The following is a 25,699-nucleotide window of genomic DNA, read 5'->3' as shown; positions in this document are numbered from 1 at the left end:
TTCATAACCTATTGACATTTCTATGTTTTTGTCTGTAGTACCTCGCTATATCAAATATCAAATCAATTGTGTAGAAAAAGTAACCGCACTGGAATAAAAAACACGCAGTTCCAAAAATGCCCATCAGGAGGGTTTCAAAACACAGCAGAGTAGGTGAGCAGAGCGGAACTGGAGCAGAGGAGCGTGTCCAATTTGACTGGAGCGTGGAGCGACCAATTTCGCTACAGTAGCGCCCACTTCATGAGCTCAGGGCATGCCCGCCCCAGCATGCATTTGTAGTCTACTTTTGTGCTGCTATAGCCCCTTGCTTTAGCTACCGTCATCTAGTATGCTACATATTTTCATGAAGAAATGATAAAACACACAGGTGAAAAATCAAGGTGACTTACAAAGATGAGGAGGACCAAGAGCAAGAGAGGGACTGCGGTCATGTAGTGTCCACAACTACATATTCATTGTGGAATCTGAAAAGACAGGTATCCCGAAAGCATGATGGTGTACTTACTACGTGCACATGCTAACAGAAAGGAACAATATGGGTAGCTAAGTCTGTCATTGTAGCAAAGTATTTATAAACTAAAAATCTCATCTCTTAAAAGTTTCGTTCATTTTCGTTCTATTATCTATACAATAGGCCATCATTGACTTTCGCCCAATAGGCCTGGCATATTATCTCTTTCAAGGAGCTTTCCGTTTTGATTGGGTTAATTTCCCTACCTACAGAAAAATTTAAAAAACAACCTCACATCCCTGCCCAGCCTGGCAAGAGTGGCATAAGGGTGTTTAGCATCGCCAGTGGCTCTGCAAGCGCTGAGAGGGTATTCTTCGCTGCTGCGCTGCTCTCCAGGCACTGTAGATGGAACCTAATAAGGCATTTTTAGTTTAATTTGTATTTAATTCTAAGTAAGTCACAGTCTATATGTGCAAATTATAGACTATAATGATTTAATACAACTAAATATTGTTTAAATGCTGAGCGCATAATGTCCCTGCCAGCCTAGTGTCTTGCACTTGCAAATGCTTCACAATCTATTTCTTTGTAGGCTATAGCCAGTAGTGGAAAAAATACCCAATTGTTAAACTTAATATAAAATGACTCAAGTAAAAGTGTTTGTTTTTAAATATACTTAAGTATGAAAAGTAAATGTAATTGCGAAAATATACTTAAGCATCAAAGTAAAAGTATAACTAGTTAAAAAAATCCTTATATTAAGCAAACCAGACAGCATCATTTACTTTTTATTTATTTACGGATAGCCAGGTGCACGCTCCAACACTCAGACATAATTTACAAACGATGCATGTGTTTAGTGAGTCCGCCAGATCAGAGGCAGTAAGGGTGACCAGGGATGTTCTCTTGATAACTGTGTGAATTAGACCATTTTCGTGTCATGCTAAACATCCACAATGTAACGAGTACTTTTGGGTGTCAGGACAAATGTATGGAGTAAAAAGTACATCATTTCCTTTAGGAATGTAGTGAAGTAAAAGTAAAAGTAGTCAAAAATATGAATAGTACAGATACCCTAAAAACGACTTAAGTAGTACTTTCAAGTATTTTTACTTAAGTACTTGACACCACTAGATATAGCCTTGAAATAATATAAATAATATAGCCTAAATATTTCATTTTCGTTCCTTCTTAGGGTACCTGTCTGGCTCCTGGCCTATTTAGAGTGTTTACATGCTGTTTAATACAACATGTAGCCTATTTGAAATTATGAACGCGTCTTACAGTCATCTTTTCCTGTTGTTTATTAAAATACTTTCAATTAAAATCATATGGTTTGGTTTCAATACTTCAAAACCAAATAGTAGGTCCAGGTAGACACAAAAATAGATGGGCGTTGGTTAAATTGTGATTTTAATGAATAAATCGAATTTGGAGCAGATTTTTTTTCTTCCCTTTGAGCGAAGAGTGGTTTTTAGCGAGCTGTTGGAAAGGAAGTGGAGCGCATTGAAAGGAAGTGGAGCGCCAGAGCGATGAGCTGGTTTTCAACTGCTCAACACTCATGACACACAGACAGGCTCTCCTCAAATGTCAATCATCACCTTTCCTGGGAAATACAGATGTCCTGAGTTGTAGACTAGCCAGGGGTTGTCGTCATATGTCACCCTATGTTATAAAGAGATAAGGAAGTGACTGGCTGACAGACAGAAAGGACAGGCAGACAGAGAGGACAGACAAACAGTAGGTTGTTAACAAGAATATTGGATTTACATTAAGGTCAAGTCCAAAGATAAATGTATGTGCATCAGAGGAGGCTGGTGGTAGGAGCTATAGGAGGACAGGCTCATTGTAATGTCTGGAATGGAATAAATGGAACGTATCAAATACATCAAACATATGGAAACATCATGTTTGATTCTGTTCTATTTATTCCATTCCAGCCATTACAATGAGCCCACCCTGCTATAGCGCCTCCAACCAGCCTCCTCTTCTACTATGACATACAACCAAAACCAAACACACAGCAAAGTAGCTTTGATGATGATTGAGACATTTCATGTTTATTTAATCCCAGAGCTTCAAGAACACTGGCCTTGTGAGTTCAGTGCCTATGGTTGTAGAATCAGACCCAGGACTCACAGAAATGGCAATGGCACTTATTCCCTATTACCGGTGGTGTAAAGTATTTAAGTAAAAATACTTTAAAGTACTACCTAAGTAGTTTTTTTGGGTATCTGTACTTTACTATTCATATTTTTGACTACTTTTACTTTTACTCCACTACATTCCTAAAGAAAATAATGTACTTTGTACTCCTTACATTTGCCCTGACACCCAAAAGTACTTGTTACATTTTAAATGCATAGCAGGACAGGAAAATGGTCTAATTCACGCAATTATCAAGAAAACATCCATGGTCATCCCTACTGCCTCTGGTCTGGCGGACTCACTAAACACAAATGCTTTGTTTGTAAATTATGTCTGACTGTTGAAGTGTGTCCCAGGCTGTGCCTTTTTCCACATTTTGTTACGTTACAGCCTTATTCTAAAATGGATTAAATAAATAAAAATTGTAGCAATCTACACCCAACCATCCCACAATGACAAAGTAAAAACAGGTTTTTAGAAATGTTTGAACATTTATTAAAATAAAAAAACAGAAATACCTTATTTACATAAATATTTAGACCCTTTGCTATGAGACTCGAAATTGATCTCATGTGCATCCTGTTTCCATTGATCATCTTGAGATGTTTCTACAACTTGGAGTACACCTGTGGTAAATTCAATTGATTGGACATGATTTGGAAAGGCACACACATGTCTATGTAAGGTCCCACAGTTGACAGTGCATATCAGAGGAAAAACCAAGCCATGAGGTTGAAGGAATTGTGCGTGTCAGGATTGTGTCGGTGCACAGATCTGGGGAACGGTACCAAAAAATATCTGCAACATTGAAGATCCCCAAGAACACAGTGGCATCCATCATTCTTAAATGGAAGAAGTTTGGAACCACCCTGACTCTTCCTAGAGCTGGCCGGCAGGCCAAACTGAGCAATCGGGGGAGAAGGGCCTTGATCAGGGTGGTGACCGAGAACCCGATGGTCACTCTGACAGAGCTCTATAGAGTTCCTCTGTGGAGATGGGAGAAACTTCCAGAAGGACAACCATCTCTGCAGCACTCCACCAATCAGGCCTTTATGGTAGAGTGACCAGACGGAAGCCACTCCTCAGTAAAAGGCACATGACAGCCCGCTTGGAGTTTGCCAAAGGCACCTAAAGACTCTCAGACCATGAGAAACAAGATTCTCTGGTCTGATAAAACCAAGATTGAACTCTTTTTCCTGAATGCCAAACGTCACATCGGGAGGAAACCTGGCAACCTCCCTATGGTGAAGCATGGTGGTCGCAGCATCATGCTGTGGGAATGTTTTTCAGTGGCAGGGACTGGGAGACTAGTCAGGATCGAGGCAAAGATGAATGGATTAAAGTACAGAGAGATCTTTGATGAAAACCTACTCCAGAGCGCTCAGGACCTCAAACTGGGGTGAAAGTTTACCTTCCAACAGGAACCTAACAAAATGTGGAAAAAGTCAAGGCGTGTGAATACTTTCCGAAGGCAGTGTAAGTGCACAAAGAGGGTCCTGGTCAGTAGTGCACTAAATAAGAACTAGGGTGCAATGGAAAACCCTGGGACACACTCAGGACAAAGTCAAACCACAGGCTGTAGCTATATTAGAGAGTGGTTCTGTGGCTCCGATAAGGTTCCAGTTTCCACCATGTGTGTTGTGTACTACTACGGTGTGGCTCTCCTGGCTCTGCTGGCAGTGAGCAAGGTGACCGCGGCACCAACGACTGAGCCACCGACTGAGGAGGACTGTGGTAAAATGGTCAAACCACTCCCTGCCGACAAGCTCAACACGCTGGGTTTGAGGCCTATACTTTTTTTAAGGAGTGGGAATTGATATTTTCTCATTTGATTGAATGCATACTGTGACAGGATGACAGCGGGGAATGAGAGAGAGGGTGTATCAAAGGGCAGTAGGCCAGATTCATATCTACAGTATGCTAACACTGTAGACATGGGTGCCAGAGGCTGTAGCATTACTGCTAGGCTAGCCAGGACACTGGCCGTCACTTAGATCTTGGTAGCTGTCTTGGCACCACAATGCCAGTTCACTTTCCTCCTCCCTATTGGCTGACTCGTCGTTGTTGGTTATCAGGCCTACAACCCGGGTGTCGTCCACAAACTTGATGATGGAGTTGGTGTCGTGCAAAGCCACATGGTCGTGGGTGAACAGTACAGCAGAGGGCTGAGGATACAACCCTGGGGGGCCTCTGTGTTAAGAGTCAGTGTGGAGGAGGTGTTGTTGTCAATCCTCAAAGCCTGTGCTCGGCCCGTCTGGACGTCCAGGGTCCAGTTGCAGAGGCTGGTGTCCAGACCCAGGGCTCTGAGCTTGGTGTCCAGACCCAGGGCTCTGAGCTTGGTGTCCAGACCCAGGGCTCTGAGCTTGGAGGGAACAATAGAGTTGAATGCTGAACTGTAGTCAATGAACAGCATGCTCACATAGGTGTTCCTCTTGTCCAGATGTGTTACGGTCTTGTGAATAGCGATGGAAATGGCATCTTCTGTGGATCTGCTGGAGCGTTTGTCTGGCATGCTGGCCTTGATTTGGGCCATGACCAGCCACTGGAAGCACTTAATGATGACCGGGTGAGTGTGACGGGCGATAGCCATTTGGGCATGTCACCTTGTTTTTCTTGGGCACTGGGATGATGGTGGTCTCCTTGAAGCAGGTGGGGACTACAGCCTGGGACATGGACAGGTTGAAGATGTCCAAGAAGATGCTCGCTAGCTAGTTAGAGCTGCCTGTGACAATGTATTTGAGAGACAACAAGTGCTCATTGTGCAAATGTATTTGTTTTCAATAAACATTTGGAGACAAAATATAGTTTACATATTGTCAACAGCCTAAGCCAACCCTGTCTGTTTTGCTACATAGTTGCGCACGCGTCAATTTTGTTGCTAAACAACCAATCCCTCTATTGACATTTCAAAGTGTTGGTTATTCTCGGTAGGACTTTGTAGAAAAACGAAACACTCTGGAATAAAAAATCCCGCAGTTCCAAATATGCCCAGCAGATGGGGTTGAGAACACAACTGAAAGAGGTGCAGCTCAAGTGTCATCACTTTTCCAGGAAAATGTCACACGTCCTGAGTTAGTAGGCTAGCCAGGGGTTGTCGTTGTATGTTAAATTATATGTAGAGATAAGGGAGTGACTTTCAGGCTTTCATCAGTGCACACTGTCTAGGCACGGACTTTCTGACGACTAGCCTGGGGCTGAATAGTTTGCAGTGCCATGACAGGAGCAAACGCGAGAATAACCTGAGTGGATTATCATTTGAACGCAACGGCAGCGCTGTTTTCGTCATAGACCAAAATCAGACGGAATATTTCTATTGACAGTTTGAGAGATGAGATGAGGCTCACCCATGTCAAATTTGGATGTCTTCTGGCTTCTGTTTTTCTCTCTCTAACCTGGTTCACCGCTTATAATGGAAATGGTAAAATATCGCACGTGTAACACTAGTTATTAGGCTACAAACTTTCAATTAGGCTACAAACTTTCAAAAGGTGAAACGCTTGTGCAGAACTGCTGTATCAGTTTTCGAATGGTAATATTTAAAGATAAATATACTGGACAAAACTATAAACGAAACGTGCAACAGCTTCAACGATTTTACTGAGTTACAGTTCATATAAGGAAATCAGTCAATTTAAATAAATTCATTAGGCTCTAATCTATGGATTTAACATGACTGGGCAGGGGCGCAGCCATGGGTGGGCCTGGGAGTGCATAGGCCCACCCACTGAGGAGCCAGGCCCAGCCAATCAGAATATGTTTCCCCCCCCAAAAGGGGCTTAATTACAGACAGAAATACTCCTGCTTCATCAGACGATCCCACAGGTGAAGAAGCCAGATGTAGAGGTCCTGGGCTGGCGTGGTTACACGTGGTCTTCGGTTGTGAGGCCGATTGGATGTACTGCCAAATTCTCTAAAACAACATGGTAGAGAAATTAACATTAAATTCTCTGGCAACATCTCAGGTGGACATTCCTGCAGTCAGCATGCCAATTGCATGCTCCCTCAAAATTTGTCACATAGGTGGCATTGTGTTGTGCGACAACACTGCATATTTTAGAGTGGTCTTTATTTGTCCAGCCCAAGGTGCACCTGTGTAATGATCATGCTGTTTAATCAGCTTCTTGATATGCCACACCTGTCAGGTGGATGGATTATCTTGGCAAAGGAGAAATGCTCCCTAACAGGAATGTAAACAAATTTGTGCACAAAATTTGAGACAAATAAGCTTTTTGTGCATATGGAACATTTCTGGGATCTTTTATTTCAGCTCATGAAACATGGGACCAATACTTTACATGTTGCGTTTATATTTTTGTTCAGTATATTTTATATATTGATTGATATGTTGAATTGTATACCTACAGTTGAAGTCGGAAGTTTACATACACCTTTGCCAAATACATTTAAACTCAGACTTTTCCAATTCCTGACATTTAATCCTAGTAAAAATTCCCTGTCTTAGGTCAGTTTGGATCACCACTTCATTTTAAGAATGTGAAATGTCAGAATAATAGTAGAGAGAACAATTAGTATTTGGTAGCATTGCCTTTAAATTGTTTACTTGGGTCAATAATGTTTGTACAGATTAATGTGAGCCACCGTACTTCTACACCTGCATTGCTTGCTGTTTGGGGTTTTAGGCTGGGTTTCTGTACAGCACTTTGATATATCAGCTGATGTAAGAAGGGCTATATAAATACATTTTATTTTATTTTATTTTGGCCCATTCCTACTGACAGAGCTAGTGTAACTGAGTCAGGTTTGTAGGCCTCCTTGCTCGCACACGCTTTTTCAGTTCTGCCCACAAATGTTCTATAGGATTGAGGTCAGGGCTTTGTGATGGCCTCTCCAATACCTTGACTTTGTTGTCCTTAAACCATTTTGCCACAACTTTGGAAGTATGCTTGGGGTCATTGTCCATTTGGAAGACCCATTTGCGACCAAGTTTTAACTTCCTGACTGATGTCTTGAGATGTTGCTTCAATATTTCCACATCATTTTGTTTCCTCATGATGTCATCTATTTTTGGAAATGCACCAGTCCCTCCTGCAGCAAAGCACCCCCACAACATGATGCTGCCACCCCCGTGCTTCACGGTTGAGATGGTGTTCTTCAGCTTGCAAGCCTTCCCCTTTTTCCTCCAAACATAACGATGGTCATTATGTGCAAACAGTTCTATTTTTGTTTCATCAGACCAGAGGACATTTCTCCAAAAAGTACGATCTTTATCCCCACCTTCACAAGGTCCTTTGCTGTTGTTCTGGGATTGATTTGCACTTTTCGCACCAAAGTACGTTCATCTCTAGGAGACAGAACGCATCTCCTTCCTAAGCGGTATGACGGCTGCGTGGTCCCATGGTGTTTATACTTGCGTACTATTGTTTGTACAGATGAATGTGATACCTTCAGGCGTTTGGAAATTGCTCCCAAGAATGAACCAGACTTGTGGAGGTTTACAATCTTTTTTCAGAGGTCTTTGCTGATTTCTTTTGATTTTCCCATGATGTCAATTAAAGAGGCACTGAGTTTGAAGGTAGGCCTTGAAATACATCCACAGGTACATCTCCAATTGACTCAAATAATGTAAATTAGCCTACCAGAAGCTTCTAATGCCATGACATAATTTTCTGGAGTTTTCCAAGCTGTTTAAAGGCACAGTCAACTTAGTGTATGTAAACTTCTGACACACTGGAATTGTGATACAGTGAATTATAAGTGAAATAATCTGTCTGTAAACAATTGTTGGAAAAATGACTTGTGTCATGCACAAAGTAGATGTCCTAACTGACTTGCCAAAACTATAGTTTGTTAACAAGACATTTGTGGAGAGGTTGAAAAACGAGTTTTAATGACTCCAACCTAAATGTACGTAAACTTCCGACTTCAACTGTATATACCTTCCAATGGTTCCAATCTGGAGGTAGGCCTATTTCCATGATTCTGCAACACCAGATCACTCAACCTGTTACAATCAGAAATGTACACCAGGTGCAACAAACGTCAATTTGATTCTAGCTCCTCTCTCTCTTCTCGCTCTCGCTCTCTCTCCCCTCTCTCTCTCTCTCTCTCTCTCACACACACATGCACACACAGAGTAAAAGTAATGGTGACTTTATACCATGGTACCAGTTTTACATGATGCAATACTTCAATGACTTAAAGAAAGACTACTAAAGTGTGAATTCCTTGTTTTCTGGGAAATGTACACACCATTTCACTTGCCCCTTTCCTGCTTTAGGCGTTTAACCCGGCAACTAAAACACCAGGAGTGTCCTTTGAGGAACTATGTAGTATGAATGGGGTTGTCATGGAAATCCCGGCAGTGGAATGGGGCTATGGGAGAATTATCTTAATTAATTTTGGGGGGAGGAGTAAGCGTGTGTGTGTTTGTGTGTGTGGTTATTCTACTGTACATGCAGTTTGCTGAGCTATACCTTTTGTTATCCTGCACCCAACTACTCAATACTTCAGAAAATTTGATGTCACTGAAATGTTTTCAAATCCATGCATTAAACATAGACTTGTAACTGTTATCCTCTCTCTAAATGTTTCTATCTCTCCTCCCGACTCTTTCTGTCATGCAACTGTATGTGTGGGCGCGTGTTTTTGTGTGTGTGGGTAGACAAGGGTGAACCCCCCTACGACCCTAAGATGATCCAGCTGTATGAACGTCTGCTGGCTGCAGAGTCTAGGGGGGAGCTGGTGTACAGGGAGCTCAGCAGTCTGCTGACCAGCCTGAGGAACCTTACCATACCGAGCAACAACTCCTCCACTAATATCACAGGTGAGGTGACAGAGCCAAGTTATCATCAGTATACATTTAGATCATAGGTGACAGGACAGCCGTGTTGTCATCTGTGTAAAGGCTCGTTGTACTTTGTGGATCCAGTTTGAGGACAATCCTTTACTTTCAATTCATGTTCAGTGCTGGTCACAGACGGGCAGAAATAAAACTACTCCTCTTTAATCCACATGTTTTTGGTCAATGGTAGTGTTTTCCCTATCTCTTTCTTTCTCTCCTTTCTTTCTTTCTTACTTTCTTTCTTTCTCTTTCTTTATTTGCATCTCTCTCTCTCCTCCCAAGTTTGTTTACTTTTGTGAAGCCAAGATAAGCCTTTTAAACATTGCCAACAACGCTAATAGACCTCTCTCCGCACTCTGTTAAAGTACTGCTGTAATAAAAAAGGATTAAGTGTTTTTTATGTCTGACCGTTCGTTGTGTGTTTGGTTTGGTTTCTGGTGGTGTGGAGTGTAGAAGGACTGATAAAGAGAAGACTCGGTCTGCTTTCCCCCAGAATGCCCAATGCTTACCTCTACCTGCCCCACCTACGGGACCACGCAGACAGCCTGAATCCTAACGTCGTCCTGGGACAGGGCCGGACTGGAGGTGAAAGACACATCCTTCTGTCTTAATCACTGTGTGTGCGTGTGTGTGTGTAGAAATGTATTACATGTAAAAATGTGTCTGCGTAAATATGTCCTCTTTGACAAACAGTAGGGGTTGTGTTAAAGTGAGAGGCTACACAACCTGGTGTGGATTTCACCCTGTAACCTCTATCCACCCACCTCACCCTCCCTGCTCTGTGTGGACTTTATTCCTTCTTCACCAGAACGTCACCTGTGTTATCAATAGCTCTGGAAATTTGAAATCTGCAGCAGATAAGGCTATTTACTGTGTTCTTTCCTTCCTTCCCTCCCTGTGTGTGTGCGCGTGCGTCAGTGTCCCTAGTATTGGGGATCCCTACGGTGAAGCGTCAGAAGCAGAGCTACTTGGTTAGCACCCTGAACTCCCTCCTCTACGACCTTTCACCTTCTGAACGAGAAGACACCGTCATCATCGTCTTTGTTGCCGAGGTAACTTGCTCACGTACCCTGATAGAGGCATATGGACACACGTGACAGTCTTTGCCAATCAAACCTCACTTAACGTCAATAACAATTGGGGCCCATCAGGTCATGTAGAAGTGTCTTTCTAGATGTTAAGCATAAGAGGAAGTGACTTTGTAGATGGGGTAATGTGTGCTCCCGAGTGGCGCAGCGGTCTAAGGCACTGCATCTCAGTGCTAGAGGTCACTACAGACCCTGGTTCGATTCTAGGCTGTATCACAACCGGCTGTGATTGGGAGTCCCATACGGTGGCGCGCAATTGGCCCAGCATCATCCGGGTTAGGGTTCGGCCGATGTAGGCCGTCATTGTAAATAAGAATTTGTTCTTAACTGACTTGCCTAGTAAAATAAAGGTTGAATAAAAATGAAATAAATGTGGCTTGAGGTTGGGGCCCCAGACTTTGGCCAGGTCTCTCCTTAGGGTCAAACCGACCTATTATTATTATTACAGCAGAAAATGGAGGGATTAGAAAAACAAAGTGATTAGATTCCATCAAAAGACCTGCTAAACCTATTGAATGTGTGACCGAGCCTTTCAGAACATGAGGTGTGTATGCTTTAACACTAGACTTGAACTACAGAAACTGACGGGCACGTAACGGGAATTTCCTGTTCTTGATTTCAAGACCTAAGGCCGTTTCAGCTCCTAATGTTCAACTGTGACCACTCGCGTCACAACTACCCTGCAACTGCTTTGCATATTTGCATTCCAACTCAAATGTTTGCCCAATTGATGGTAACTTTGCGTAGTGGTTGTGTATGTGTTTGTGTGTCTGAGGATATGAGCACACACAGGAGTCAAGACACAAGACACCTTCAGTATATTGCAGCTCTCATGTTTCATCTATACTGATTCTATTGCACACGAACACACCGCTCCTAGTAATATGACCTCATGTTTAAACTTTCACTGGATTTCCCCTTCTCATTCATTCCTTCTCTCTGTCTCTTTATTTCAGATGGATGCAGAATACGTCAACACCGTAGCAGAACTCATTAAGCATAAGTGAGATGTTTTGGTCGTTTGGGATTTTAGTTGGACTATTTTGGCTGTTTTTGTTGTTGTTGTTAGTCTGTTAACTTCAATGTGTTTTGTAGTTTACCTGTGTTTGCCTGTTGTGTGTGGCTGTAGTTTTCCTAAGGATGTGCACTCAGGCCTGTTGGAGGTAGTGTCCCCTTCTCAGTACTTCTACCCCAACTTCCACAGACTCAGGGAAACCTTTGGAGACTCCAAGGATAGAGTCAAGTGAGAAACGGACGCATGCACAACCAAACACAACACAACCCAACACATACAGATGTGTGGTCTTAAAATCATGAAAACAAAAAGGTTTAACACATCATGTATACCTGAAGTAAGTGGTTTGTATTGGGGTTGTTTTCAGATGGCGCACCAAGCAGAACTTGGACTACAGCTTTCTGATGCTCTACGCACATGAGAAGGGAACCTATTATGTACAGGTGGGGGTCAGAGTTCTCTGATTGGTCAGTCAGTCTGTCTGTGTAACTGTATGTGAGTTGTTCCATTTAAATATGAATTTAGAAAGTGAATTGAAATCATATTTTTATGAACACATCCTCATTGAAAAAATATGTTGTCGTCAGTTGGAAGATGACATTGTGGCTAAGCCTGGTTACTCTCAGGCCATGAAAACATACGTCAGATCACTGGCCTCGGATGACTGGATGTTCCTGGAGTTCTCTCAGCTCGGCTTCATCGGTGAGTCTATGCTCATGAGTGTGTGTGTGTGTGTGTGTGTGTGTGTGTGTGTGTGTGTGTGTGTGTGTGTGTGTGTGTGTGTGTGTGTGTGTGTGTGTGTGTGTGTGTGTGTGTGTGTGTGTCTGGAAAAGGAGGTCGTCGTTGATCGTTTTTAGATAAACACTTGTTTCTACTGTAAGACAACTGTGGAAACGAAAGCAGGTGAACATATGCAATTGATTTATTACCTTTAGTTCATGGGGTTATTTACTGAGAAAACACACTCAAAGAAGTGGATACGTACCAGTGGAGGCTTCTGGGGGGAGGACGGCTCATAATAATGGCTGGAATGGAGTGAATGGAAACCATATGTTTGTTACCATTCCATTTACTCCATTCCAGCCATTATTATGAGCCATCCTCCCCTCATCAGCCTCCACTGGTATGTACAATATACTCATGACTCTTCTTCCTTGTCGTAAAGTCATTTTCTTTTAATTTGTGGGTTTGTGTGTGTGTTTGTGTCTGCATCAGGCAAGATGTTCCGAGCCCGTGATCTACCAATGATAGCAGAGTTCTTTCTGATGTTCCACAAAGACAAACCCATTGATTGGCTGTTGGACCACATTCTGTGGGTGAAGGCTTGCAACCCAGAAAAAGATGCGGTGAGTTGTGCTCAGCAAAATAAAGTTTTCTGTTCAAGAGAATGAAATGCAAACGATAATCTAATGTAGAGTCCACGTGTCTCACACACCTGAGTTTGTGAGTGAACAATTCCTTTATTGGATGGAGAGTTGATGGGCTTTTCATCTTGTTTTGTCCTGTCCAGAAAGACTGCAACCTGCAGAAGGGCCTGCTCAAGCTGAGATATAAACCCTCTCTGTTTCAACATGTAGGCCTTCACTCCTCTCTGCCTGGGAAAGTACAGAAACTGAAAGTAAGATTATCTCTCTCTGGTGTGTTTGTGCAAGATAAACTCAGTTAGTGGCAGTTATAATTAAAATGTCTCTCTCTCTCCATTGTGTTTGAGCAGGATAAGGACTTTGGGAAGGTGCCACTGTTTGCTGCCCACAGTAACCCTCCTGCAGAGCTGAGCAGTAGTCTGAAGCACTACCAGCAGCACACCCTGGAGAGGGCCTATGAGGGCCAGGACTTCTTCTGGGGCCTGACGCCTACCGCTGAAGACTTCATCCTGCTCAGCTTCCCGCAGCCACGCACTGTCACCGGGTCAGTGGACACACACATACCCCCACAGTAGCCTACACCAGGCACGTGAACGTGAACACCAGGCACGTGAACAGTTATCGGTAGCCCTTTGTCCTCTTGTGAAAAAAGAACCCTTAAAGATTGGTGCTATTTCCTTTCATTAACAACTTTTTATTTTCAGACTTGTTTCTCTATTGTAGCTTTAAATGTAACGAACTGCGTTGGAAATGAATACGATAAATGACTTTGGAGTTGCTAGCATGTGTCTTCTCACGGTCAGGGACAGGATAGGGGCACGTGTAGTTCGACTGTTTGTCTGTAGCTGAACAAATTCAAATCAAGTAAAGACTAGTGAGCTAGCTGTTTCACCTCACCTCACACACACACACACACACACACACACACACACACACACACACACACACACACACACACACACACACACACACACACACACACACACACACACACACACACACACACACACTTTTATTTGAACTTCAACCACAGGTCACATTTAAAAAATGGCCTTCCCGACGCTGACTCCAGTTCCCTCTGTGTGCTTGCTTGTATAAAGGTTGTGGAACAGGACTTTGTCTTCCACTTGTCACACTCCTTCTCACAATGGACTCCAATAGGTCATGTTTGCCATGCCCTGATGCAAGCATTTTGATACACCCGCAACATCTGCTAAATATGTGTATGCGATCAATAAAATTTTATTTTATTTAATACCACACTGTGATTAGACACACAGGGAATGTCTCAAAGCAACTAGAATGGAGTTAAAGGCAATTACGAGTTATGAGCAAATACATTGTAGGTATTGAGTTAGTTGACACTTGTTGATCGTGGTCATTAATGGCATGAGAGGGATATATGACAGAGGTATATTCTATTCAGCCCAACTGTTGCAATTCTACAGTAGGTAATGACTCCTATGATCCAATCTTGTCTCTCCAGGTACCTGTTTCGCAGCGGAAACATTGAGATCAATGGAGACAAGTTTTATAACACCACCGTGGAGGTGCTCCCTAGTGATGTGAGTGCCATGGAGGTCATACTAACTGCAGAGTGAGTGAGTGAGTGAGTGAGTGAGTGAGTGAGTGAGAGATCTCTGGTGACTACAGTGTCATGGAGCTGGTCTAAGAGACTAATGTGACTCTCAGGTGTCAGGTCCTGGGGACTAAGTAACAAGATGACAGGAAACACCAACCACCATATGCTATCTGCTGACACGCTGATGTCCTGTGTGTGTGTGTGTGTGTGTGTGTGTGTGTGTGTGTGTGTGTGTGTGTGTGTGTGTGTGTGTGTGTGTGTGTGTGTGTGTGTGTGTGTGTGTGTGTGTGTGTGTGTGTGTGTGTGTGTGTGTGTGTGTGTGTGTGTGTGTGTGTGTGTGTGTGTGTGTGTGTGTGTGTTTGAGATAAATCAACACAAAATATGAAACTTTCACTTCTGTCCATACACTACAGTCTTATACAAAGTCAAAAATGAAAGAATCACACAGTGTTCATAATGTCATCAATATAATCATCAGTGTGTCTTGGTACCTTCAGTAGCTCTGACGTCAATCACTATCAAACGATATGTGCACAATCCCTGACATTCAGTGACTAGTCTGGTGACTTGTGAGTCTCACAAGTAGAACACTGGAAATCGTGTGTATTACAGATGGGAAAACATATAAATATGCTAAGCATTGTGTTAATTACTCTTAAATGAATATGAACTTTATGTATCTTAAACATTCCCATTCTAGTTCTAGTGTTATAGTGGAAGTGTTCCATTGACTTCTGATCATATCGTGGTTGTGTGGCTATTTTAAATTATACTCATTTGAATGACTGTACTCCATAGAACTTCAGTTATCTTATGGTTGTGTTTCGTAGAACTATTCAAATATAGCTCTATTTGTATATTTCTGTGGAGCAGAACCATCGTCATAGTGCAATGAATATTGACATAGGCGTTATACAGCTCTGCTGAATGCGATCTGAGATAGTGAAGACATAGGTCCATTGTAACACAGTTTAACATGTGTTTTTCCTCTCCAGAGCTCGGTGAGAGACAGACTGGTGGGTGGCCAGTCACCTCAATACGAAGGATCTTACGGAGGCTTCATAGTGATTGGTACATGCGTTTTAATATTCTTATTCCTGGTCAGGTGATGTGGTCGGGAAAAACTGATCTCCTTTGATTGCTAGTGGTTTCTCTGTCATCTCTGGCCTTATAGACACAAAAACTTGTCAGGGTAAGACGGGCAGACACACCTCCATCAAGGTGTTCTGTGTCTGGATTATTCGGAATCATAGAAATACAATAACTAGAATAGCTATTGGACTCTACCCTGGTAGTGTCTGTGTGGTGGGGGTTGGTTGTCTGTATAACTGTACCTTTGACCCTCTTAATGCCTTCTGTGATTGAGAGAGTGCATAGAGAGATAAGGAAAGACTAAGCTTTGCTGAATCATAAATCAGCGGAATGGAAACACTAGGCTTTAGAAATCCAGCTAATTGTAACTGTAAATCGCTATATTGGCATTATTGCATCATCGATAGTTGAGTTTAGGAATTCCTGAATTTACTGAGACCATGACCTTCTCGTGCATTAATGAGCATAATTTGCTGGTGTCAAAAACATGATACATATTTTGAAAGCTGAGAAACAGCTCTTTCAAATGATATGATATACAACAGCACCACATCAATCAAGAAACATCTGTCATTTACACAACTTCCTAATGAAGAACGAGAAAGATTGAGAGCATATTGAGCCTTATTTTGTAAGGGTTGAAAATCTGAAGTCAGAATAGTAATACCTTATACTGTGAATGAGATACAGCTGTTTTAGTGAACACTGGTATTTTTCTAGAATTCTATGGATCTTCCGTGATCAGACACTTATCTGGATAGCATATTAAACACATATATTCACCGAAACATATTACAAATGGCATTTATTCTTACATATGACAAGGAAAGACATACACAAGTAATATAATATCAATAAAACAATAACTTTATTAAAATAATACGGTTCGGGGAATACATTGTCTCATTCAAACCTGAAAACAATGTGGAAGTTACATCGCTATCACAACCAAAACATTATACAACAATCTCAGGGATATTGTTTTCCAAATTCAACTGGAATAAAAAAAGAAGAAGATAATATTAAAGCATATTATAGAGTAGTCTTCCAGTAGATTGAAGTTCACCTAGTCCATAACTGAAATAATACGATTTATGGAGAGAGCGAGAGAGACGAGGGAGAGGTAAGGGATAAGTAGAAGAGAGGATGGCAGGTGAGGAGAAAGAATGAGAGAGGTACATAGCGCTAATAGTACATAACAATAATACATTAAAAAAAAGGTAACCGTTTCATATTTGATAGTCCATAACTGAAATAATATGCTAATGTACGCCTGTAAGTAGCAAAGTCACAAACATTTCCAAACGCCTGAAGGTACCTAGTTCATCTGTACAAACAATAGTACGCAAGTATAAACACCATGGGAACACGCAGCCGTCATACCGCTCAGGAAGGAGACGCGTTCTGTCTCCTAGAGATGAATGTACTTTGGTGCGAAAAGTGCAAATCAATCCGAGAACAACAGCAAAGGACCTTGTGAAGATGCTGGAGGAAACGGGTACAAACGTATCTATATCCGCAGTCAAACGAGTCTTATATCGACATAACCTGAAAGGCCGCTCAGCAAGGAGGAAGCCACTGCTCCAAAACCGCCATAAAAAAGCCAGACTACGGTTTGCAACGGCACATGGGGACAAAGATCGTACTTTTTGTAGAAATGTCCTCTGGTCTGATGAAACAAAAATAGAATTGTTTGGCCGTAATGACCATTGTTATGTTTGGAGGAAAAAGGGGGATGCTTGCAAGCCGAAGAACACCATCCCAACCGTGAAGCACGGGGGTGGCAGCATCATGTTGTGGGGGTGCTTTGCTGCAGGAGGGATTGGTGCACTTCACAAAATAGATGGCATCACGAGGAAGGAAAATGATGTGGATATATTGAAGCAACATCAAGACATCAGTCAGGAAGTTAAAACTTGGTCGCAAATGGGTCTTCCAAATGGACACTGACCCCAAGCATACTTCCAAAGTTGTGGCAAAATGGCTTAAGAACAACAAAGTCAAGGTATTGGAGTGGCCATCACAAAGCCCTGACCTCAATCCAATAGAAAATTTGTGGGCAGAACTGAAAACAATGCGTGCAAGCAAGGAGGCCTACAAACCTGACTCAGTTACACCAGCTCTGTCAGTAGGAATGGGCCAAAATTCACCCAACTTATTGTGGGAAGCTTGTGGAAGGCTACCCGAAACGTTTGACCCAAGTTAAACAATTTAAAGGCAATGCTACCAAATACTAATTGAGTGTATGTAAACTTCTGACCCACTGGGAATTTGATGAAAGAAATAAAAGCTGAAATAAATCGTTCTTTCTACTATTATTCTGACATTTCACATTCTTAAAATAAAGTGGTGATCCAAACTGACCTAAAACAGGGAATTTTTTCTAGGATTAAATGTCAGGGAACTTGAAAAACTGAGTTTAAATGTATTTGGCTGAGGTGTATGTAAACTTCTGACTTCAACTGTAGCTATTATCAGTTAGGGTTAGGCTTCAGGCTTAGGCTACATGACTTACTGTGTTCAACAGCCAGCAAGCTTAGCTACTATTTTTAGGAATCATATGACATATCACAGATAAACCGACACCTAATGAGATATCTAGCTATGTAACTATCTAGCTAGCTAGCTACATTTTACTGGTAAAATAGCATTCCTGCAGCAGACCTCTCTGGCTGGCTAGCTATATATCAAATCACTAGCCAGTTCGTTTAACTCTGAATAATGCCTAATGACAAATGTAATTCAAATTGTCCATATGAGCATTTTATGTACAGCTATCAAATAAAACATTAAAAAGACAAAACAAGGGAAGTGATAAATGATGTAGGCTAGGCAGCTAGCTGACTTTCTACTCGGCTTGTCATCAAAAGTTAATTTCACAGAGACTCATCTTATCAATCGGAATAAATACTCTAAAATGTAAATATTATAATTACCAACATCAAAACAAATTGTATACAGTTTCTTACCTTAGCTGTCAAAGTTGTGAGGAACCTGTCAGGTCCAGTGGAGGCTGTTGGCAGCATTCACTTTCAGTCCCCAAGGCAAAACTCACAATTTGCTCAACCCTGCCAATAACGCATTGGCATCAGTCATTACTATGGCAATTCAAGATGGTGCTACTCATACCTCTAATAAACTATATTCAAGATCAAAATCCTAAAAATAGAGATGTTTAAATGCACATGTTTAGTATTAGTGGATTGAATACATCTCTCTAATTTAGCTATTTGATTAAAAATTGTAGGACCGCTGTAGGTATGTATATATGTATATATATATAAACACTACCGTTCAAAAGTTTGGGATCACTTAGAAATGTCCTTGTTTTTGAAAGAAAAGCAATTTTTTTTGTCCATTTAAAATAACATCAAATTGATCAGAAATATAGTGTAGACATTGTTAATATTGTCAATTATTGTAGCTGGAAACGGCAGATTTTTACATGTTCAGTGTTTTACTCTATGACCCCCACAAGCTTCACGGGCCTCGTCTAAAGTCGGTATCGCCAATGTGTCAACTTCTGTCTGTAGCGTCATAACAGTTTGGCCTACAAACTAATATGACCGCAAAACACCAGTCTCAACGTCAACAGCGAAGAGGCGACTCCGGGATGCTGGCCTTCTAGGCAGAGTTACAAAGATAAAAACATATCTCAGACTGGCCAATAAAAAGAAAAGATTAAGATGGGCAAAAGAACAGACACTGGCCAGAGATATGGCTTTTTCTTTGCTGCCAGTTGAGGACTTATAAGGCGCCTGTTTCTCAAACTAAACACTCTAATGTACTTGTCCTCTTGCTCAGTTGTGCACCCTCAGTTGGGCCTCCCACTCCACTTTCTATTCTGGTTAGGGCCAGTTTGCGCTGTTCTGTGAAGGGAGTAGTACACAGCGTTGTACAAGATCTTCAGTTTCTTGGCAATTTCTCGCATGGAATAGCCTTAATTTCTCAAAACAAGAATAGACTGACGAGTTTCAGAAGAAAGTACTTTGTTTGTGGCCATTTTGAGCCTGTAATCGAACCCAGACATGCTGATGCTCCAGATACTCAACCAGTCTAAAGAAGACCAGTTTTATTGCTTCTTTTATCAGAACAAAAGTTTTCAGCTGTGCTAACATAATTGCAAAAGGGTTTTCTAATGATCAGTTAGCCTTTTAAAATGATAAACTTGGATTAGCTAACACAACGTGCCATTGGAACACAGGAGGGATGGTTCAGCCGTTTCCAACTACAATAGTCATTTACAACATTAACAATGTCGACACTGTATTTTTGATCAATTTGGTGTTATTTTAATGGACCAAAATTTTGCTTTTCTTTCAAAAACAAGGACATTTCTAAGTGACCCCAAACTTTAATGGTAGTGTGTAATATATATATATATATATATATATATATATAAAACAACTATTTGATGAAACATTGAATTTAGCCTTACTGCTACAGTATTAGCCCATAGAAACACATTGATTAACATATTCATAAAAAAGTTTAAAAAATTTATAAAAAGGAATTATGTTTTGAAGTGTCTGTCCTATATCTAAGAGATCTGAGAAAGCCCAGGAAATTATCCCCCCCCCAAATTGATTTATTTAACCCCTTTTTTGGGGCACTAGAGTACTTCCATATGTACTATCATTCACTTTTTTAAACTGCTACCGGGTTACCTTCCGTCTTGTGAGGCTTGTGGGCGTCGTAGAGCAAAACAACTGACATGTACACGTTTGTGAGAGTCTCAGATTTCGATGGCGAGGTCATATTAGTTTGTAGGCCAAACTGTTAGGACGCTACAGACAGAAGTTGACACATTGGCGGTACCGACTTCAGACGAGGCCCGTGAAGCTTTTGGGGGTCATAGAGTAAAACACTGACCATATACAGTGCATTGGGTAAGTATTCAGACCCCTTGACTTGTTACGTCACAGCCTTATTCTAAAATGTATTAAATAGTTTTTTCCCCCCTCATCAAGCTACACACAATACCCCATAATGACAAAGCAAAAACAGGTTTTTAGAAATGGTTGCACATTTATTAAAAATACAAATCTGAAATATTACATTTACATAAGTATTCAGACCCTTTACTCAGTACTTTGTTGAAGGACCTTTGGCAGCGATTACAGTCTTGAGTCTTCTTCGGTATGACGCTACAAGCTTGGCACACCTGTATTTAGAGAGTTTCTCACATTCTTCTCTGCAGATCCTCTCAATGTCTGTCAGGTTGAATGGGGAGCGTTGCTGCACAGCTATTTTCAGGTCTCTCCAGAGATGTTCGATCGGTTTCGAGTCCGGGCTCTGGCTGGCCCACGCAAGGACATTCAGAGACTTGTCCCGAAGCCACTCCTGCGTTGTCTTGGCTGTGTGCTTAAGGTCGTTGTCCTGTTAGATGGTGAACCTTCACCCAAGTATGAGGTCCTGAGCGCTCTGGAGCAGGTTTTCATCAAGGATCTCTCTGTACCTTCCTCCGTTCATTTTTGCCTAGATCCTGACTAGTCTCCCAATCCCTGCCACTGAAAAACATTCCCACAGCATGATGCTGCCACCACCATACTTCACGGTAGGGATGGTGCCAGGTTTCCTCCATACGTGACACTTGGCATTCAGGCCAAAGAGTTCAATCTTGGTTTCATCAAACCAGAGAATCTTGTTTCTCAGTCCTTTAGATGCCTTTTGGCAAACTCCAAGCGGGCTGTCATGTGGCTTTTACTGAGGAGTGGCTTCTGTCTGGCCACTCTACCATAAAGGCCTGATTGGTGGAGTGCTGCAGAGATGGTGGTTCTCCCATCTCCACAGAGGAACTCTAGAGCTCTGTCAGAGTGACCATCGGGTTCTTGGTCACCTCCCTGACCAAGGCCCTTCTCCCCCGATTGCTCAGTTTGGCCTGCCGGCCAGCTCTAGGAAGAGTCTTGGTGGTTCCAAACCTCTTCCATTTAAGAATGATGGAGGCCACTGTGTTCTTGAAGATCTTCAATGCTGCAGACATTTTTTGGTACCGTTCCCCAGATCTGTGCCCTGACACAATCCTATCACGCACAATTCCTTCAACCTCATGGCTTGGTTTTTGCTCTGACATGCACTGTCAACTGTGGGACCTTACATAGACATGTGTGTGCCTTTCCAAATCAGGTCCAAACAATTGAATTTACCACAGGTGGACTCCAATCAAGTTGTAGAAACATCTCAAGGATGATCAATGGAAACAGGATGCACCTGAGCTCAGTTTTGAGTCTCGTAGCAAAGGGTCTGAATACTTATGTATTTTTAATACATTTGCAAACATTTCTAAAAACCTGTTTTTGCTTTGTCATGATGGGGTATTGTGTGTAGATTGACAAGGATTTTTATTTATTTAATTAATTTTAGAATAAGGCTGTAATGTAACAAAATGTGGAAAAAGTCAAGGGGTCTGCAAACATTCCAAAGGCACTGTATGTGTTCATGAGTCTCACCTTTTGATGTTGGGGTCACATTAGCTTGTGAGAAGACCGATTGTCAGTTTAAACAGATGGATTATGACAGGGATTTTTATTATTATACTAGTTACATTTACACGGGGGTGTGGACATCGACTCTATATTAATTAGCTGTTACACACCTGATATAAGACCCAATTGTTGAAGAGCCAGAAGAAGGGAAAGCTAAGGGAGACGGATATAGAGTTACAAGGAGACCGAGAGCGAGAAGTAGTCTTGGAAATACTAGACCTAGAGCGGCAACAGCAGTAGGACTAGGATTAATGACGGATTCTCTTGGTGACTTCAAAAAGGGAGAAAAAATAATAATTAACATCCTCTTCAGATAGACAACTCTCCCAACATATCACTACTTAGACATACCAAAACAACGCGATTCGAAACCAAAGTTTGCAGGCGAAAACCTTTGCAGTGGTTTTAGTGAAGTTGATGCAAACTTGCCACTTGCGAAATGCACTCATTCAAAATAACCTTCACTTGCTTGGTACTATTTTGTGTCCAGGGGATGTTTAAACACGCTACTGTGTCCTGATGTCCCAACTCCGCCTTTTCCTGTAAAAACTGAAGTTGTATAGTACTGATATGGTACAAGGGCCCTATTCAATCCGCATTGAGCTTTTAAAGCGGGATTGAAATGTAAAGTCAATGTTCCCCTTAATGGCAGAAATCCATCTAGCACGTTGGGGGGCGATGAAACAACGGAGTCCCATTCGTTTTCAATGAAGGGAAGCGAAGTGGGCGGGGACCGTTGGATGACGCAAACATGGGCGAGGGAGCGTGAACAAGGCGGGACCAAAGTTGGGGAAAGTGGAACTTTTGTTGCGTACTCCGCGATGTTGCGTTGTTGTTAACCAATCAAAGCTCACTATATAGTTTCCAGACCCTACTGGATTGGCTGTTGATACCAAGCACTACCTAACCTGCTTGCTAACACCGACATGAGGGCGAAGCTAGCGTGCTAGCCGTATAGTGGATGACTGCTGTAAGTGAGAAGGGTCGTCAATAGTTGTCATAAACCCCACATATTTCTTCAATTTATCTTCTTAAAATGTGATTTAAACTTAACCACACTGCTAACCCTAACCTTAAATTAAGACCAAAAGTACATTTTTGTTTATATTACTTTTTATGATATAGACAATTTTGTGGCTGTGGTAATTAGTGGAAACCAGAGAGAGAAGAGAGAGAGAAGAGAGAGAGGAGAGAGAGAGGAGAGAGACACACAGAGACTACAGTACCAACACAGCAGAGAAGAACAAAGGCACGGACACACCTTAGAAGCCTTCCATTGATGTCAGAGTCCAATCCATTCATACATAACTAACAGACTTCCTCATAGACAATAGTCTCATATGAAACGCCAATTGTTAAAATGTTATATCACACTGTGGGATGTTTTGTACATGACTGGTTATAGAGTCGATTACTGTTATAATAGACTGTATATTCTGCCAGGGGTTTTCAGAATAATGCTACGTTCAGGTTACTAATATGTTAATGCATACCACCCTGCATACCACTGCTGGCTTGCTTCTGAAGCTAAGCAGGGTTGGTCCTGGTCAGTCCCTGGATGGGAGACCAGGTGCTGCTGGAAGTGGTGTTGGAGGGCCAGTAGGAGGCACTCTTTCCTCTGGTCTAAACAAAGATCCCAATGCCCCAGGGCAGTGATTGGGGACACTGCTCTGTGTAGGGTGCCGTCTTTCGGATGGGACGTTAAAACGGGTGTCCTGACTCTCTGAGGTCATTAAAGATCCCATGGCACTTATCGTAAGAGTAGGGGTGTTAACCCCGGTGTCCTGGCTAAATTCCCAATCTGGCCCTCAACCATCACGGTCACCTAATAATCCCCAGTTTACAATTGGCTCATTCATCCCCCTCCTCTCCCCTGTAACTATTCCCCAGGTCGTTGCTGCAAATGAGAACGTGTTCTCAGTCAACTTACCTGGTAAAATAACGGTAAAATAAATAAAAAATAAAATAAAAATTGAATGTTTGTCTTATGTTTGTAGGTTCCTTTGTGGATGGGATGGCGGAGGGACAGATAGACGCACAGATGCAGCCCATCTCTGCTTTACGTCTACTGGTACACAGCAACTCTGACGTGTGGGTTCTGCTCAGTGAGGTGAGCTGTGTGCGCGAATGAGGAAGTGACAGGAATTTAGTGTTTCATTAGTCAGTCAATGGCTCTCTAGATTTAAAGGTGTGTCCAAACAGCTTGTAGGTGCTGTGTCCTGAAAGAAGAAGTGGATTTGTTTCACGAGAATGACAAGGGCTCTCTTCAGTCCGTATCGCAGAAGTTCAGCATTAACGGTGTGATTGAAATTTAAAGGCAACATTCCCGCGTTAGGGAAGACTGCATTCATGGTAAACGGTGCATATGTCAGCTCAATAGGAAATTACCTTTCAATTTCTATTGAACAGAGCCCTAAGTCACATTCCTACATAGTTCCCTTTCTTAACTTAGAGGGAACTCTGTGAACTTATTTACAATAACCATCAGTGTGTCTTGGTACCTTCAGTAGCTCTGGTGTCAATCACAATCAAACGATATGAGAACAATCCCTAACATTCAGTTACAAGTGTGGTGACCATCAACCCGTGCACAAACAAGTGTCACAAATAGAGCACTGGAAATCATGTGTTACAGAAAGAGAAAACAGCAATATGCTAAGCATTGTGTTAATTACTCTTAATTATTCTTGACTGATTATGTGGGGCGTTAGAGCTCGTTAGAGAGAGTGTGTTTCTGTGTAGGATTACAGCGGCTAAGGTTTGGTTAATGCTCATGCTTGTCCCTGTCTGTCAGATATTTATTAAACTTTGATGACGGGAAGAAACAGGAGAAACCTGAGGGATCTGCCTCCCTGCCTGTTACACTCCACACCTGGACCAACAGCGACCTCTATTGGACATGGATAGTCAATGCAGTTTCTCTAACCGTCTCACCTGCTACTAGAATGGAAGTACTGTACACACACACACTGTGGATGTTCTCTTCGCCCTTCGGATACTTTTTCAACCTATGACTATAATGTGAATCTGGAAGAGACAGTTTCAGTTTGTGTGTTCCTAAATGAGTTTGTCAATCAATTTGAGCATTTCCACGTTTGTGGAAGACTTTATACTGGACACCAGCTTTCAGCTGCGGCTTTAGTCTCCGTTCTCTAGAGGGAAAACATGATTTAACATGTACAGGGCTATGTTAGAGTATAACAACGACAATTCAGCGAGAGATGATTTGATTGATACACTCCGCCAGTAATGAATGCAATGTGTTTGTTTGTGTGTGTGTGTGTGCGTGCGTGCGCGTGCGGTGTGTGAGAAAAAGATATGGACTGATGCAATGATTGTATGGCTGTATTATTGAGTGTTAGTTACATTGTTTGCACAAGTGTGTGTGAGTTCATGTCTCTGGCCAAAATGCTGTCGATCAAGTTCATTCCACAAGTTAGTATTTTGCCATAGGTGCATTTCCCTGGTACTGAACTGCAAGTCTGCTAGTTTCAATGGGGATCAATCACTCCACATGTAGGTACTATGTGCTGTATATAAAGAAAGAACATGAAGGCATTCTTGATTGTGGATAGCAATGTAACTGCTTGACAAATTCTCTTGATTTTTTCCCAACCTTTAACGTATAAGTAGCAGTGGACTTTTGACGGCTCATAATAATGGCTGGAACAG

General features: G+C 42.0%; 1 protein-coding gene and 1 long non-coding RNA gene across 7 annotated transcripts; one reads left to right on the top strand and one right to left on the bottom strand.

Moving 5' to 3' along the window:
• The first annotated feature begins 5,681 nt into the window (after positions 1 to 5,681).
• Positions 5,682 to 25,607, top strand: LOC139581249 (alpha-1,3-mannosyl-glycoprotein 4-beta-N-acetylglucosaminyltransferase B-like). 6 transcript variants are annotated; one of them, XM_071410812.1, is made up of 15 exons: positions 5,684 to 6,017; positions 9,222 to 9,383; positions 9,855 to 9,986; positions 10,320 to 10,453; positions 11,446 to 11,492; positions 11,694 to 11,732; positions 11,872 to 11,947; positions 12,092 to 12,206; positions 12,720 to 12,850; positions 13,015 to 13,122; positions 13,219 to 13,412; positions 14,355 to 14,433; positions 15,446 to 15,521; positions 24,025 to 24,137; positions 24,822 to 25,607. In XM_071410812.1, exons 1-15 carry the CDS (start codon positions 5,933 to 5,935, stop codon positions 24,837 to 24,839), a joined length of 1,509 nt encoding a protein of 502 aa, XP_071266913.1. In that variant the 5' UTR covers positions 5,684 to 5,932; the 3' UTR covers positions 24,840 to 25,607. The 6 variants fall into 6 exon arrangements, 3 of the variants coding, with proteins under 3 accessions (XP_071266913.1, XP_071266912.1, XP_071266914.1); XM_071410811.1 differs by having other exon boundaries at positions 5,685 to 6,017; positions 11,619 to 11,732; XM_071410813.1 differs by lacking the exon at positions 5,684 to 6,017 and adding an exon at positions 6,071 to 8,132 and having other exon boundaries at positions 11,619 to 11,732.
• LOC139581251 (uncharacterized) lies at positions 6,375 to 8,875 on the bottom strand. The gene is made up of 3 exons (XR_011676176.1): positions 8,810 to 8,875; positions 8,497 to 8,561; positions 6,375 to 6,509 (listed from the first exon to the last, which is right to left on the bottom strand). It is a non-coding gene; the product is annotated as an uncharacterized lncRNA (long non-coding RNA).
• Positions 25,608 to 25,699: the final 92 nt, after the last annotated feature.

Source organism: Salvelinus alpinus, chromosome 7 (assembly GCF_045679555.1).
Source record: "Salvelinus alpinus chromosome 7, SLU_Salpinus.1, whole genome shotgun sequence".
In the NCBI taxonomy this organism is placed as follows: Eukaryota; Metazoa; Chordata; class Actinopteri; order Salmoniformes; family Salmonidae; genus Salvelinus; species Salvelinus alpinus.
The sequence above is the reverse complement of the archived record's forward strand: the minus strand, read 5'-3'. Positions and strand labels throughout refer to the sequence as shown.

What these genes read in the sequence shown, in the direction of transcription:
- LOC139581249 (XM_071410811.1), top strand. Translation starts at nt 5,933, where the DNA reads ATGAGGCTCACCCATGTCAAATTTGGATGTCTTCTGGCTTCTGTTTTT. An exon ending in CTCTCAGCTCGGCTTCATCG is followed by an intron (nt 12,207 to 12,719) that starts GTGAGTCTATGC and finishes TGTCTGCATCAG; the next exon opens with GCAAGATGTTCCGAGCCCGT. An exon ending in TGGAGGTGCTCCCTAGTGAT is followed by an intron (nt 14,434 to 15,445) that starts GTGAGTGCCATG and finishes TTTCCTCTCCAG; the next exon opens with AGCTCGGTGAGAGACAGACT.